Below are 15996 nucleotides of genomic sequence, written 5' to 3'. Positions count from 1 at the left end.
GAGCTGTGGGACGGGTGACCCTCGGTGTCCCCGGGGCTCCCGCCTCTCTCCCGGTTTCCTTCCCAATCCAGGGGTGAATCCCTGAGCAAATCCCCGGGCTCTGAGGAGGGGAGAGCTCCCAGAGCCTGGGAAGGAGGGACGGGATCCCCTGAGCCGTGCGGGAAGAGCTCAGGTCCAACTTGATCCAGCGATCCCAGGAGCTCTCCGGGCAGATCCCGCGGGGCAGGGAATGGAGACCGGGAATGGAGAGAGGAGATCGGGATGAGGGAATGGATTGGGAGCTGTGGGGAAGCGGCAGCGGAACCAAACGGGGCCTGGCTGCTCCCGGGGGAAAATCCCGGAGATCTCTGCAGCCCAAATCCCCTGGGATCCTGCTCCAGATCCCGGGGATCCTGCTCCAAATCCCCTGGGATCCTGCTCCCAATCCCGGGGATCTCTGCCCCCCCCGTCCTTGGGGATCCTGCTCCAGCCCCTCCGCTGTTCCAGGAGGGAAGAGCCCCCATCCAAATCCCCACGGGTTCATCCCGAAGCTCCTCTGGAGCGGGCAGAGTTTGGGATGGGGATCTGGGGAAGTTTCCAGCGCTCCCATCGCGGCTCCCGGCTCGGCTCGGGCCAGGCAGGAGCGCAGGGAGCGGCTTTCTCACGGTGCTCCGGAGCATTTCCTGCATCCCGCAGGAAAACCGGGAGCGCTTCTCAAGCCGGGAGGAGATCGAGGCTTTGTGGAACCACGAAGGCTCCGGACTGGAGCTGGGCACGGGCTCGGAGCGCTGGGAAAGGGGTGCGAATTGGTTTTCCCGAATTTGTGCCACCGGTGACCCCCTCCCCTGCAGGGGAAGAGCGGATCCCACCCTCTGGGGAAATCCCGGGATGCTCCAGGAGCCCTGGATGGAGTTTTTCCAGCACAGGCTGAAGTTTGTCCGTGTTTTCCCGGGATTTCTCCTGTTGGGACAAACATTTGTAAGCAAATTAAATCCAACCACAGCAAAGGGAGCCAACAGGAAACCCTTCGGCTCAAATCACCCCAAATCCTCCGAGGATCCGGGGACGGGAGCCTGGGAAAGCAGCGCTGGGCTGGGAAAAGGAACAACGGGCACGAGGGGTGAGCCGAGTCCCTGCAGGCTTCCAGCCACATCCCTCATCCCACCCCGGGATTATCCCATCCCATGGATTTATCCCACCCCGGGATTATCCCACCCCATGGATTATCCCACCCCATGGATTTATCCCATCCCATGGATTTATCCCACCCCGTGGATTATCCCACCCCATGGATTATCCCACCCCATGGATTTATCCCATCCCATGGATTTATCCCATCCCATGGATTTATCCCACCCCATGGATTTATCCCACCCCACCCCATGGATTTATCCCATCCCATGGATTTATCCCATCCCATGGATTATCCCACCCCATGGATTTATCCCACCCCATGGATTTATCCTACCCCATCCCATGGATTTATCCCATCCCATGGATTTATCCCATCCCATGGATTTATCCCACCCCGTGGATTATCCCACCCCATGGATTTATCCCACCCCGTGGATTATCCCACCCCATGGATTTATCCCACCCCATCCCATGGATTTATCCCATCCCATGGATTTATCCCATCCCATGGATTTATCCCACCCCGGGATTATCCCATCCCATGGATTTATCCCATCCCATGGATTTATCCCACCCCATGGATTTATCCCATCCCATCCCATGGATTTATCCCATCCCATGGATTTATCCCATCCCATGGATTTATCCCACCCCGTGGATTTATCCCATCCCATGGATTTATCCCACCCCATGGATTTATCCCATCCCATGGATTTATCCCACCCCATGGATTTATCCCATCCCATGGATTTATCCCACCCCATGGATTTATCCCACCCTATCCCATGGATTTATCCCATCCCACCCCATGGATTTATCCCACCCCATGGATTTAGTCTGGGATATCTGAATTCCTCCTGCCAGCCCCATCCCCTGCTCCTTCCCTCGGCCCCGACAGCGCCGGGATCTGATCCCCCCTCCCGAATCCCCCAAATCCCTGGGGATGGGATCCCCCTGGTCCCTCGGGTGCCCCTCTCCAGGAGCCTCGCCCCAGCCCCAGGAGGAGCGGAGGGAACGCGGCCCTGCCCAGCCAGCCGTGCCTGGAGCACATCCCAAATCCCGGGGGAACTTTCCCGGGATGTTCCTTTCCCGAGCCTTTCTTCTCGCCGGCTTTTTCTTTGCTTTTTTTTTTTTTTTTAATTTTTTTAATTAAATTTCTGCAGCATCCCTGGTTTCATTACCCAGCTCTCCACCGGAGGCGTCGCTCCGAGTCCCTCGGGACGAGTTGGACAATGCCGGGAATGCTCAGGTTGAGGCTCTTCCCACTTTTCCTCCCTCCCCTGTTCCCGCTCGGGTCCCGGCGCGGCTCTGGGGCTCCAGCGCTGCCCAAGCCGCACTTCAAAGGCTCCGGAAGCTTCCCTGCGCTCCCCGGGCAGCTCCCGGCGTTCATCACCCCCCGCTCGGCCCGGGGCTGCTCCCGGGGATGGGACATTCCCAGCTCGGGGCTCTGGGGGCACGGCTGGGGGTGACAAACAGCGACAGAGAGAGGTGGGGGTGGATGTGGAGCCAAGCTGGGAGAGCTGGGAATGTTCCCCTGGACACGGGGAGAGCTCAGAGCCCCTCCAGGGCCCGAAGGGGCTCCAGGAGAGCTGAAGAGGGACTGGGGACAAGGGATGGAGGGACAGGACACAGGGAATGGCTCCCAGTGCCACAGGGCAGCGCTGGATGGGATCTTGGGAAGGAATCGCTCCCTGGGAGGGTGAGGAGGGCTGGGATGTCATTCCCGGATCCCTGGAAGTGTCCCAGGCCAGGCTGGGAGCAGCTCGGGATCGTGGGAGGATTCCCTGTCACGGCAGGGGGGAGCTGGATGGGATTTTGGGTCCTTCCAACCCAAACCATTCCCGGCTTCTCCGATTCCAGGATTCCAGGAGGACTCCTGGCACCTCCAGGCAAGGCCAGGAGAGGTCCTGGCAGGTGAGGCCGTGTGGGATGATCCTGATCCCGAGCCCATTTCCAGCTCGAGATTCCAATCTCCTGCACTTCCTCTCTCCCTGGGGGAGATAAAGATCCCGGGAATTGCATCCGCTCCCACAGCCCGGCCCGGAGCGAGGCCTCTCCCGGCTCCTGGGGAATGGGAGGGGACGGGGAAGGGGCAGGCGCCGCCTTCCTGTGGGTGTTTTCCAGGGAGAAACCGGGATGGAGCCGGCACCTGCCGGAGCAGGTGACTCGGGCGTGAGGAATGCGGGCCCGGGATGTGGGCTGGGATCGGGGACGGGATGCAGGGGAGCTGGAAAACTCCCAAAAGGAGACGGGAAGGGTCAATCCCGGCCTCTCCATCAGAGTGGAAGCGGCTCAGGGCTCGTCCCGAAGGCTCTGGAGCTGCCAATGGCTCAGCAGGAGGAGCGAAAATCGGGAGAGGCTTTGGGATGGTGGGAAGAGCGGGAATCCAGAATAGGAAGTGGGAAAAAGATAAAGGGGTTGAGCAGAGGGGAAATCCTCACACCTGGCTGGGAATGGCCAGGCAGGAGATATTCCTGAAATCCCCAAACCACTTCCTTTAGGGTCAGGAGCCGGGGGAAGCCCAGGTCACCCAGGGATGGTTCCTCTCCTAACTGAGATTCCCTGCGGTAACCTTGGATTTGCTCTCCTGGACGAGGCAAGGACGAAACGCGGCTCACGGCAAAGCACAATTCCCACCGGGATGGGGAAAAGCCCCCACCCGAGCAGATCCTGCAGGAATCTCCTTTTGGGATGGCTCCGATCCCGCGGGGACAGGGCCGGGACGGGCTGGGAATGACCCCGCTCCTCCCAGAGCGAGCTTTGCAGCGGGAATTTTCCTCTGGGGACATCGGGAGAGGCCGGGCTGGCTCGGGAGGACAGGAGGGGGGATGCAGAGGGGGCTGCAGCCCCACGGCATTCCCGGAGAAACCGGGACAGGAGCGGCTCGGGCCGGGCCCAGCCCCACGGGAGCGGAGCTCAGCCGGGCCTGTCCCATCGCCTTTGATCTCCAGCCCCTGGAGATGTCCTGGCAGGAATCCGGCCCGTCAGGTCCCATCGGCCCGGTGGCACCCGGTGACCAAGCCCTGGCAGCTGAGGTGGCCCCGGTGTGAGCCGAGCTCCGCCTTCCGCCCCCGGGGCTGCGGGGAGGGTCCTGCCCCGGCCCGGGGCTGCTCGGGGGGCTCGGCACGGCCGGGAGGGGCTGTCCCTGCTGTCCCCGAGCCCTGTCCCTGCTGTCCCCGAGCCCTGGGGGCTGTCCCTGCTGTCCCCGAGCCCTGTCCCTGCTGTCCCCGAGCCCTGTCCCTGCTGTCCCCGAGCCCTGGGGGCTGTCCCTGCTGTCCCCGAGCCCTGTCCCTGCTGTCCCCGAGCCCTGGGGGCTGTGCGGGGCCTGAGCCCGGTCCTGGCAGGGATCAGGAGCTGCTGCTCCTCCGGGGCCTCTCAGCGCTTGCAAATAAAAGCATAAAAAAGACGGAGAACTTTTTCCATGGGCAGAGAGCGACGGGAAAAGAGAGAATCCTTCCTCCTCCTCCTCCTCCTCCTCCTCCTCCTGCTGCTGCTGCCCAGGGTGGCCCTGGGTGGCCCCGGAGCCGCTGGCAGCGCCCGGAGCGGCCGCTCCCGATTACTCACGGGGAGGATTCGGGGGGGAAAAGCGGAGCCAATGGAAAAGATGGAAAGCGAATGGAAAAGATGGAGAGAGGGCGCTGGGTCCTCCCGCGGCCGCAGCTGGAGCTGAGCTCAGCCAGAGGGACAGGGCGAGGGGACATCCCGCCCTGGGTGCGCGGAATGTTCTGGCACCGCTGCGGGGTCACCCCCGATCCAAACCCAGCCCAAACCCCTCCAGACCCCCCCGCCCAGCCGGACCCAAACCCGCGGGATGAAACGGGAGCCTTGGAGGGTCCAGGTGCGATTTCCCGAAGGAGACAAAAGCTCGGCCCGGGCTGTTCAAAGGGACCCGACCCCATCCCCGGGCCGCTTCCCGGCTTTGTGCCCGCCGGGGTTGGGTTACCCCGAGGCTCCTCCGAGGGTGGATTAAGGAATTCCAGCCCCATTCAGTGCCCGCTGAAGCACAAAGGATTGGGAGCTGGGAAGAGCGGGAGGGGCGGGGGGTGTTCAATGGAAAAGGCACCTCCGGGGCAGCTGGAATTCGGGGGGCGGTGAGGAACGGTGGGATTTACCTCCAAACCTGGCACCTTTGGCCTCAGCCAGGGATTTTTGGCCGGGGTGAGGGTGGCGGGTGGCAGTGGCGGGGTTCGTGTGTCGCCTGTGCCATGGGGATGCTCCCAGGGACAGGAGAAGCCACCCCTCGCTGCGGGTGGATTTTGGGGATGGGTCACGCAGGGACGGGACAGGATGATCCTGCCTGGCTTTGGGAGGGGTGGCCCGGTGCCACAGCGCCCCTGATGATGTCGCATCCCTCGGGGCAATTCCCCCGAGCCCTCCCGGCCGTGCCCGGGGGGACTTTGGCACCCAGGAGCCGTCGGGGTGGCAGCGGCTGCGCCCGCCCCGGTCCCCGGGAGACTCCTGGGCGCCTCTTAATTGGCACCTTAATTATACATTCACCGTCTCCGTTCGTCCCTCCCTCTCCTTCCTCCCTCCCTCCCTCCCTCCCTCCCGAGCTTCCCCGGGATGGAAATGCCGGGCGCGTGCTGCCGGGATTGTCACCGCCACTAATGAGCCCCTGCGAGCCGGGGCGGAGCGCGGCGGGGACACGGGAGGTGACACGGGAGGTGACAGGGGAGGTGACACTGCCCCGACCGGCCCGGGCTGGCCCTGGGGCCTCCGGCTCTGCGGGGAAGCGCTCGGAGCCTCTGGGGAGGGGACACGGCTGTCACCGGCCGCGGGGCCAGCTGAGTGTGGGGTGTCACTGCGAGCTCCTGCTGCCACCCTGCCGGTGTCACCCTGCCGGTGTCACCCTGCCAACCCTGCCGGTGTCACCCTGCCAATGTCACCCTGCCAACCCTGCCGGTGTCACCCTGCCGGTGTCACCCTGCCAACCCTGCCGGTGTCACCCTGCCAGGGTCCTGCCGGTGTCACCCTGCCGGTGTCACCCTACCAACCCTGCCGGGGTCCTGCCGGTGTCACCCTGCCAGGGTCCTGTCTGTGTCACCCTGCCGGTGTCACCCTGCCGGTGTCACCCTGCCAACCCTGCCGGTGTCACCCTGCCGGTGTCACACTGCCAGGGTCCTGCCGATGTCACCCTGCCAGTGTCACCCTGCCGGGTCCCGCCTGTCACCCCCGGTGGGGACAGGTGGCTTTCCCGAGTTTTCCCGTGCGGGATTTTCAGGGATCGGACGCTCCAGTGGGGAGGGGACAGTCCGGGGTGACCCCTGGGACGCTCCCGTCCCTCGGGATCCGGGAATGGAGCGGCGGCTGCTCCTCCCCCGGCTCCTCCATCCAAGGAAAAGCCACGCGGGGAGCTCCGCTGGATCCCGGGAATTCGGCCCCAGAGGCTCCAGGGATTCCTCGTACCCGGCACCCGCGGAGAACAACAAAAAAACCCAGCCAAAAAAACCAGAAACGGCACGAGGAGAGGAACAATTTCCTCCACCGCTAATTGTCCCTCTGTTAATTAACGAGAGTGTGGGGGCGCCGATTGGGATCTCCCCAAAGCCGCAGGTCCTGGCAGGGGACAGCGGGGACCGCACGGGGCTGAGCCTCGCCGGGACCCGGGGACACGAGGGGGTCCCGGCTTTGGGAAGCTCTGGGGGGCTGGATTTGGGATTTGGGAATGGAGATTCGGGATTTGGGATCTGGAATTTGGGATTTGAGGTTCAGGGTTCGGGATCTGGGACTCGGGATTTGAGGTTCGGGATCTGGGATTTGGGAACTGAGATTTGGGATTTGGGATCTGGGATTTGAGGTTCAGGATTTGGGAATTGAGATTTGGGAACTGAGATTCGGGATTTGGGAACTGAGATTCAGGATTTGGGATCTGGGATTTGGGAATCTGCCCCGCTGCCGCCTCTCGAGGGTAAATCCGGGACTCGGAGGCGTTTCCTGGGGCGTGGCTCGGGTGACCTCGGCAGGGTCCGGCTCCTTCCCAACCCCTCCAGCTCCCGGAATTCGGGGAGTTGGGAACGAAGGTTCCAGAGCCCCTTTAAGTGGTTCCCTTCCCAAATTAGCGGGGCCAGACCCGGGCTAATGACTGGAGTAATTGATTAAATCCGTTCCCTTTCTGCCCCGCAGCCTCGCACCTTCCCCGAAGGTTTACAGATGGAGATTAATTAATAATTAATTAATTAATTATTAATAATTAATTAATTATCCCGCGAGGGGGCTCCGCGCGCCGGGCCGAGGCGGGGAATTCTCATAGGGGAAAATTGCCCCCATAATTAACCCAAGGCTCTTAATGAATCCTGCAAGGAACGGCTGGGAAGGGGAATGAGCCGGGAATGACCGGGAATGGCCCGGAATGACCGGGAATGGTCCGGGAAAGGCCCGGAATGACAGAACAGTCCCCTCTGCATTTATGGGGGCAGCGAAGGCGGATCCGGGTTTGCTCCTCTCAAACGGGAATTTGGGAATTGTCCCCGCTCCTCCCTCCGTCCCAGCAGGGATGGAAATGCAGGAGGGAATTTCCTCCCGGGCCATCTCCCGTTGTTTTTCCCACCAGGGCCCTTTGATGCCTCCAGCCACGGATCCCCGGGAAAATCAAACCCAGATCGGCGTCCTGGAAAATATTTGGAGGTTCTGGAGCCAAATCTGGGCTCCGGGAGGGGGATGGGGATGGGGAGCAGCGCTGGCTCCCGGGATTTCGGTGGGATCGCTGTGGGTTCATCCCAGCTCCGAGCGGGGACGGGGCGCGGGGGGGTCCCGGCTGCTGTGGGGGGCTCCGGCCGCGCTTGTGGTGCTGGGGAAATGCAGATTTTCACTCCTGGGTGGGGATTTGATGGCCCCACACCTTCTGCAGACACTCTGGGTGATGGAAGGGGTCACCTTCCCAAACCCACCCAGCTTCCAGAACCTGGCAGGAGACATTTTTGGTTTTTGAGCTTTTTTTGGCAGAAAATTTCAAAGCCCGGAATTTTCGGAGCTTTTAAAATAAAAAAGGGGACGGGTTTGGGGAGGAAATCAGCGCGGGCTTGGCTTTCCCTCGTGTCCCTCTGCAGCTGTCCGGCCCCTGCTGTGACATCGCTGTCACCTCCCACGTCCGTGTGTCCCCTGGGGCCACCCCTGAGCCATCAGGTCACCTCCGGACGTGATTCACTGCAGGGGGAGCAGGCCCGGGCTGCTCTGGGGGTGTCTGGCACCATCGGGGGGACAAACCCGGCTCCCTGGGGCGGGAGCAGCCCCTGGCACCGGCACTCTCCCCTCCCGGGATGTGTCCCCCCACCCCAGAGGATGCTCCCCACCATCCCCGCACCCCCCTGCTCCCCCGGCCGGGCTTTTCCCGGTGCCGAGACGCCCCAAAATCCGCCCGGGGCGGCGGGGGGAGCCCAGCTCGTGCTGCAGCGTCTCCCCGGCTGCCCCGGGACCATTCCCGGCTGGAGATAGCGCGGCTGCTCGGCGGTGGCAGCGCGGGCGTGTGGGAGGGCAGACGCCAGGCTGTCTGCTCCCACTCCGCTGGGCTTGTTATTAACTTCTCCTTGGGCTGCCATTAACCCAGAATTCCTGCTCCTGGCTCCAGGCTTTCCCCGCGCCGCTCTATCTCCAGCCTAATTACAGCTGTTGGGATCTCCCTTTATCTCGGGGGATCTTTGGGGTTGGTTACCTGGCACACGCGTTCCCGGCCCCCCCTCCTCGCTCGCCCATCCCTGCTTTTCCCTTTAATCCTTTCCCGCTTTCATCAGCCCCGGCAGCAGCCCCGAGCCTCGGCTGGGCCCGGCTGGATCCCGCGGCTCCCGGGAGCATCCCCGCTCCATCCATCGAGGTTATCCCCGCGAGTCCCGGCGCCTTCCCGGCCCCGCCACCGGGGCTCGGCGTGTGCCGGCACCGTCCGGCCCCGCCACCGGGGCTCGGCGCTGCCTCCGAGCGCCGCCGTGATTTATTTTGTTAATTTAACACGGGTTGAGTCGATGTGTTTGTCTTGGCAGCGGGGCCCCGCTCCAACCCCAAACTCCGCTCCAACAGCCCCGTCCTGTCCCTGGCAGCCCCCGCTGCCACCGGCCGGGGCTGGCACCGGGGCTCGGCCGTGCCCCGTGCCCGCAGCTGGCCTGGAATGCTCCCAAAACCAGAGCGAGCCGGGGGCTCTGCACTGCCCCAGGGCTGGTGACAGAGTTTATCCCCTCCCAAAGGGTTTGGAGCAGGCGGGGCTGTCCCTGTCCTTGTCCTCGTCCCTGACCCTGTGCCCATCCCTGTCCCTGTCCTTGTCCCTGACCCTGTCCCTGTCCTTGTCCCTGACCCTGTCCCTGTCCTTGTCTCTGTCCTTGTCCCTGTGCCCATCCCTGTCCTTGTCCCTGACCCTGACCCTGTCCTTGTCTCTGTCCTTGTCCCTGTGCCCATCCCTGTCCCTGTCCTTGTCCCTGACCCTGTCCCTGTCCTTGTCTCTGTCCTTGTCCTTGTGCCCATCCCTGTCCTTGTCCCTGTCCCTGTCCCCTGTCCCTGTGCCCACCCTTGTCACAGAACGGGGCTGAGATTGGCACCCTCAGACCCCCGACCCGGAGGATGAGGAGGATGAGGAGGATGAGGATGGTGTCACCACTGTCCCACTGCTCCCCCTGGGCTGCCCCTTCTCGTGGGTCCCCCTTGGAGATCCCTAAATGGGGTGGACCCCTCCCCACTCGTGGGATGGGATGGGATGGGATCCATGGGATAATGGGATCATGGGATGGGATCCATGGGATGGGATGGGATGGGATGGGATGGGATGGGATGGGATGGGATGGGATGGGATGGGATGGGATGGGATGGGATGGGATGGGATGGGATGGGATGGGATGGGATGGGATGGGATGGGATGGGATGGGATGGGATGGGATGGGGAGGGGTCCCGTCCCTCTTTCCCCCCCGATGGAACAGAGCTGTGCCACCTGGCCCCAGCAGGGAGCTGAACCCTGGGTGTCCCCCCTGCTCCTGCCAGAGCACAAATATTGTCCCCAAACATCCCTGGGGACACCGTCCTGCAGCGCCTGGCACAGGGGCCTCGGCTCCCCCGCTTCAGGGTGGACATTCTGGGGTACTTTTATTAATTATGGATATTCCTTCCATGCCCCTGGCAGCAGAGGGGTGGGGAAGCAGGAGGGGCTGGGAGGGGGGCCCTGTGTCCCCCTGTGTCCCCCTGTGTCCCCCTGTGTCCCCCTGTGTCCCCCTGTGTCCCCTGTGTCCCCTGTGTCCCCTGTGTCCCCTGTGTCCCCTGTGTCCCCCTGTGTCCCCTGTGTCTCCCTGTGTCCCCCGTGTCCCCTGTATCCCCTGTGTCCCCTGTGTCCCCTGTGGGACATCGGCCGGACCCCTCTGTGTCTGTGGGAGGGGGAGATGCCGCCCCCAGCCCCAGCAGCCCCGGAGCCGGGTGAGGAGCCCGGGAGGGAGCGGAGCCGGCGGGAGCTGATCCCGGCAAGCCGGCACCCGTCCCGCAGCCGGTGGGGGCTGAGTCACGGCGGGGAAAGTGAGGAGCGGGATAAAAGCAGATCAGGGGAGCTTCCCTTCGCTCCTCGCCCTCGCTGCGGCCGGGCCGGGCTCCCCGGGCAGGGCCACAGCTGCCAACATCTGCAATTCTCCTCTCGCTGCTGCTTCGCCCCCGCTCGGGCCCGGGTGGGGTTCGGGAACTTTCCCTGTTGGCCCCCGGAGTTCTGTGGCCTCCACGGAGGCTTCGTCCCACACCCGAGTTTATGGCCGATGTGGGATTTGGATCTGGCGCTGTCCCTGAGGATCAGCCCGGGGACAGCGGCGAGGGGACAGAGCCGAGGGGACAGCGGCGAGGGGACAGAGCCGAGGGGACAGCGGCGAGGGGACAGCACTGAGGGGACAGCACTGAGGGGACAGAGCCGAGGGGACAGCACTGAGGGGACAGCACTGAGGGGACAGAGCCGAGGGGACAGAGCCGAGGGGACAGCACTGAGGGGACAGCACTGAGGGGACAGAGCCGAGGGGACAGCACTGAGGGGACAGGCCGTGTGTCTTGTGCTGGGAATGGTCCCCAGGGGCCATCGGGGCTGCCGTGGGGACAGGGGGCAGGAGGGGAGGCTGAGGCTGTCCCGGGGCTGGGATATTTGTGTCGGAGCTCGGGTGACTCAGAGCCGGGGGCCGCAAGAAACGCGGCTGGGACCCGGCCGAGCGAGGGTGGGGACGGGGGGCGCTCCCTGCCCGAGCCCCCGCCGCTGTCACCGCTCCCAGACAGCAGCGGGGGTGGCAGCGGGGACAGCGCTCCCCTCCCGGCTGTCGCACCCCGCTGTCCCCAAGGCCATCGAAGCCTCGCAGACCCCGCCACCAGCCCGCCCGAGGCTCCGCTGGCTGTCCCCAAAGGCGCTGCCAGCGGCTCCCGGCCCCACAGCGGGCCGGTTCGGCCCCACACCGGGCCGATTCGTCCCCGTGGTACCCTGGGGAGGCGGCGGGGATCTCCCCCGGCCCAAGGACCCCCTGTCACCGCCGGGGATGGTTCGGGAGGTCCCAGCCCCGTCCGGCATCCCGGGAGTGCCCCCGGCCCCCAGAGCGCGGGGATGGGACCCGCGTGTCCCCCTGTCCCCCGTGGGGAACCCGAGTGCCCCCGGGGAACACCGCCGGGACATGGGGGGGGTCGGGGTGTCCCCCCAGCCCGGGGAGGGGTCACGGTGCCACAGGTGGGAGATGGCTCCAGGGGGATCCCACGCACGGGGGGGGGGGGTGGGCACGGGGTGAAGGGGGTGCCCCGGCCCGTGACGTCACTGCGGGGGGCGGGGCGGGGGCGGGGCGTTCGGGGCATCCCCGGGCGCGGGGCCGCGGCAGCCGGAGCCGTCGGGGGGCGGCGGGGGCTCGGCTCGCCTGGGCTCGGTCCGCTTGGGTTCGGTTCGGCCCGGCCCGGCTCGGCTCTGCCGCGGGGGCTGCGGGCACCGCCCGGCCCGGCCCGGCCGGACCATGACCATGAGCTCGGTGGCCGAGACCCTGCTGGGCTCCGACCCCTCCAAAGCCGCGTTCCTGGAGCTCGGCCCCCCCCAGCACTACCCCCTGCACGGCCTCCCCCAGCACGACCCCCCGCCCTTCTCCTCCTACGGCCGCCCCGGACACTTCCCCTACCCCAGCGGGGCCCCCCCGCCGCCCCACGGGGGTCCCTTCCTGCCCTACCCGCCCCCCGGCGCCCCGTACGCCCCGGCCCCCGGGGCCCGGCTGCACGACACAGGTAAGGGGGGCTCGGGGGGCTCGGGGGGCGCGGGGAGAGCCCTGGAGAGCCGGGACGGAGCCGTCGGAAGCGCTCCGGGGCAGCGGCGGGGCTGGGCTGGGCTCGCTGCTGGGTCCTGGGGGGCCGGGGGTGCCGGGGGTGGTGTCCCCCCGCTCCCAGAGCGCCCCGAGCGGTGGGGGACACGTGGGTGGCTTCGAGGAGCGGCGGGCACGGGGAGCATCAGCCCCAAGGAGCCGGTTCCCTCCGACCTGAGACCCCCAGGTGCCCCCCGGGACCCCCCTCTCCCCACACCCTGAGCCCCTGAGCTCCCCACGCCCCCCAGCCCGTGCCCCCCGGGACTCCCCCCTCTCCCCACAGCCCCGTCCCAGCTCCCTGCCCTGTTCCCCAGGGTTTTCCCCAAAAGCTGGGGCAGGAAGCTGCGATCCGAGCCAGCCCGGAGGGGATCGGTCCCCACCGGGGGTCCCGGGCCCTGGCCTGGTGACAGACCCCAGGCGGGTGCTGGGACCCCCAGCGGCTCCCCCGGGGCAGGGGGGCTCCATCCTGGCCCCTCCATCCCTCGGGGGGCTCAGGCCCAGGCCCGTGTCCCACGTGCTGGGGGACAGCGACACTGGCTGAGTGCTCCCGTCCTCCCCTTCCTCCTCCTCCTCCTCCTCCTCTTCTTCTGCTTCACCCGAGCTTCAAACACCAGAGAAAAGCAGCCCCCGCCCCACTCACCCCCCTCCCGTCCACAGACACCCCCGGTGGCCGCGGGGATGCTTTGGGGTGGGTTTGGGGTGGTTATGGGTGGGTTTGGGCTGGTTTGGGGGCGGTTTTGGGCTGGTTTTGGGGTGATGTTTTATCCTCGCGGTGTGTTTGATGGATTGTCCCCCTGTCTCCATCCCCAGCGCCCGAGAAGGCCCCGGCCGTGCCCCACGGGGAGCTGCGCCTCGCCGGGAAGGGCAAGAAGCTGCGCAAGCCCCGCACCATCTACTCGAGCGTGCAGCTGCAGGCGCTGAACCAGCGCTTCCAGCAGACCCAGTACCTGGCACTGCCCGAGCGCGCCGAGCTGGCGGCACAGCTGGGGCTCACCCAGACCCAGGTACGGCTCGGGACGGCCAGCGGGGCCGGACAGAGCCACCGGGGCTGTCCGTGTGTCCAGCGGGGCCGGACAGAGCCACCGGGGCTGTCCGTGTGTCCAGCGGGGCCGGACAGAGCCACCGGGGCTGTCCGTGTGTCCAGCGGGGCTCTCCGTGTGTCCACATCGGGGCTGTCCGTGCCCACCGGGGGTGTCCATGTGTCCTCACCGGGGCTGTCAGTGCCCACCGGGGCTGTCAGCGCCCACCGGGGGTGTCCATGTGTCCTCACCGGGGCTGTCAGTGCCCACCGGGGCTCTCCGTGCTCCCACCGGGGCTGTCCGTGCCCACCGGGGGTGTCCATGTGTCCTCACCGGGGCTGTCAGCGCCCACCGGGGGTGTCCATGTGTCCTCACAGGGTCTGTCCGTGCCCACCGGCTCTGTCCGTGTGCCCCCACCGTGTCTGTCCGTGCCCACCGTGTCTGTCCGTGCCCCCACCGGGTCTGTCCGTGCCCACCGGCTCTGTCCGTGCCCCCACCGTGTCTGTCCGTGCCCACCGGGGCGGCTCGGGCTGCGGGCCGTGCCCGGTTGGAAGCTGGCCGAGCCGAGCGGTGCCGCGGCGGGGGAGCTGGCGCCGGTGGGCCCGCAGGGCTCGGCTTTGGGGCGCCCCTGCCCGCACCTCCCAGCGGCAGCGGGACTTTCCCAGCCCCGGAGCCTGGCTGGCGGCCCGGCCGTGCCCGGCGCTGGGCGGCCCCGGGCCGCGGGACGGGGCGAGTGGGTTTTTGAAGGCGATGGGGAGAGACAGGCAGGCGGCAGCGGTGCAGCCCCGGAGCCAGGGGCGAAGCGAGCTCATAAAGCCGGGGAAGAGGAGACAAGTGGGAACCTGCCGGCAGCGCGGGGGGGACCGCGGGGAGGAATGAGCGGGGCCACCACCCCAGAGCGGCGGGAGCAGCCCGGGCCAGCCCCGGCACCGGCACCCGGCGGGGGCTGCCACGGCCGGGGGGGCCCGGGGACACTCCCGGGGACGCTCCCGGGGACACTCCCGGGGACTCCGCCTCGCTCTCCGGGCTCCCCGTGCTCTCCCCCCAGCCACAGAGGGGAATCTCGGGCGCCTTGTGAAGGGTCGGGCTCCCAGAGCCCCTCAGGAATGGGGTCGGGGGGCTCCGGGGGGTCTGTAATTGTTAAAGGTGGGGGTTTAGGGGGCGTTGGGCTCTTCCTCCCCCCTGACCCCCTCTCTCTGCCCGCAGGTGAAGATCTGGTTCCAGAACAAGCGCTCCAAGTACAAGAAGATCATGAAGCAGGGCCCGAGTGGCCCCGAAGGGGAGCAGCCCCCGGCCAGCACCCCCGCCCTGTCCCCCTGCTCCCCCGGCCTCCCCCCGCTCTGGGACCTCCCCGGGCCCGCCAAGGGACCCCCGCTGGCCCCCGGGCCCTACATCAACACCTTCGGAGCCTGGTACCCCCCGCACCCGCAGGACGGAGTCCCCAGGACACCCATGATGTGACACCGGCACCGCTCCGGCACCGCCGCAGCCGCGGGGACACCGAGGGACACCGAGGGACACCGAGAGACACCGAGGGACACCGAGAGACACTGAGGGACACCGAGAGACACCGAGGGACACCGAGAGACACCGAGGGACACTGAGGGACACCGAGGGACACTGAGGGACACGGAGGGAAACCGAGGGACACGGATGGACACGGATGGACACAGATGGACACGGATGGACACTGAGGGACACTGAGGGACACGGATGGACACTGAGGGACACTGAGGGACAGTGAGGGACACGGATGGACACGGATGGACACGGATGGACACGGATGGACACTGAGGGACACTGAGGGACACTGAAGAGGACGCTCTGCCGCTGCCCCCCGGGCCACTGGGAGCCCAGCGAAGCCCTGGGGGAGCCCAGCGAATGGAGGATGAGGAGGAGGAGGAGGAGGAAGGTGACAACGATCTGCAGGAGCCCGGGGATGTCCCGCTCTGTCACACTCCGCTGTGACCCGGCGCCCCGTGTGCCATCCCAGCGGGACAGGACTCGGGTCCCCCCATTGATGGCAGGGGGACCCCAGGAGGGGCTGGGGAGCCCCCGGCCCGGTTTTATTTATAATTTCTGTCGGTCATTGGCTGTGCCCCCGTTATGAACTGAACACTGATCGGTTCTGCTCCTCCGCACTCACCGCGCCTTTGGGGTGTCCCTGCTTTGGGGGAGACGCTTCCATCCAGAACCTCAGGCTCTCCCAATTCCTGGGAAAACAGCCCAGAGGGGCTGGGGGTGCAGGGCCAGGGGCTGGGGCTGTGTCCCCCCCCCAAACATCCGCCCGAAATGGGGCCGAATCACAGGAACTGTGGGGCCGGGGCTGGCGAGAGGCTCCCGGCCCCTCCCGAGGGGAATTTGGGGCAGTTTGGGGCTGTTTGGAGCTGTCTCCCCCAGGAGGGGTGGCAGCGGGGACAGGGGGACACGGGGCAGGCTGGGGACCCCAGCTGAGCCCCCTCCCTGCCCTGCGGACCCCGGCCCGGGAGCGAGGAGGGGTTTTGGGAGCAGGGGGTGATTTCCCTCTGCACCTTTGGCTTTGTGCTTCCAGGAGCAGCCGCAGCCCGGCTGGGAAATACATCCTTGTCACTTCCCTTTCTTTCCG

General features: G+C 66.3%; 1 protein-coding gene across 1 annotated transcript; it reads left to right on the top strand.

Moving 5' to 3' along the window:
• Window positions 1-12036: 12036 nt before the first annotated feature.
• On the top strand, window positions 12037-14852 carry DLX4 (distal-less homeobox 4). The gene is made up of 3 exons (XM_058857786.1): window positions 12037-12298; window positions 13183-13376; window positions 14598-14852. Exons 1-3 carry the CDS (start codon window positions 12037-12039, stop codon window positions 14850-14852), a joined length of 711 nt encoding a protein of 236 aa, XP_058713769.1.
• Window positions 14853-15996: the final 1144 nt, after the last annotated feature.

This window comes from Poecile atricapillus, chromosome 27 (genome assembly GCF_030490865.1).
Source record: "Poecile atricapillus isolate bPoeAtr1 chromosome 27, bPoeAtr1.hap1, whole genome shotgun sequence".
In the NCBI taxonomy this organism is placed as follows: domain Eukaryota; kingdom Metazoa; phylum Chordata; class Aves; order Passeriformes; family Paridae; genus Poecile; species Poecile atricapillus.
The sequence above is the reverse complement of the archived record's forward strand: the minus strand, read 5'-3'. Positions and strand labels throughout refer to the sequence as shown.

Coding starts and splice junctions, on each gene's coding strand:
- DLX4 (XM_058857786.1), top strand. CDS start 12,037: ATGACCATGAGCTCGGTGGCCGAGACCCTGCTGGGCTCCGACCCCTCC. Junction 12,299..13,182: donor GGCCCGGCTGCACGACACAG/GTAAGGGGGGCT, acceptor CTCCATCCCCAG/CGCCCGAGAAGGCCCCGGCC. Junction 13,377..14,597: donor TGGGGCTCACCCAGACCCAG/GTACGGCTCGGG, acceptor CTCTGCCCGCAG/GTGAAGATCTGGTTCCAGAA.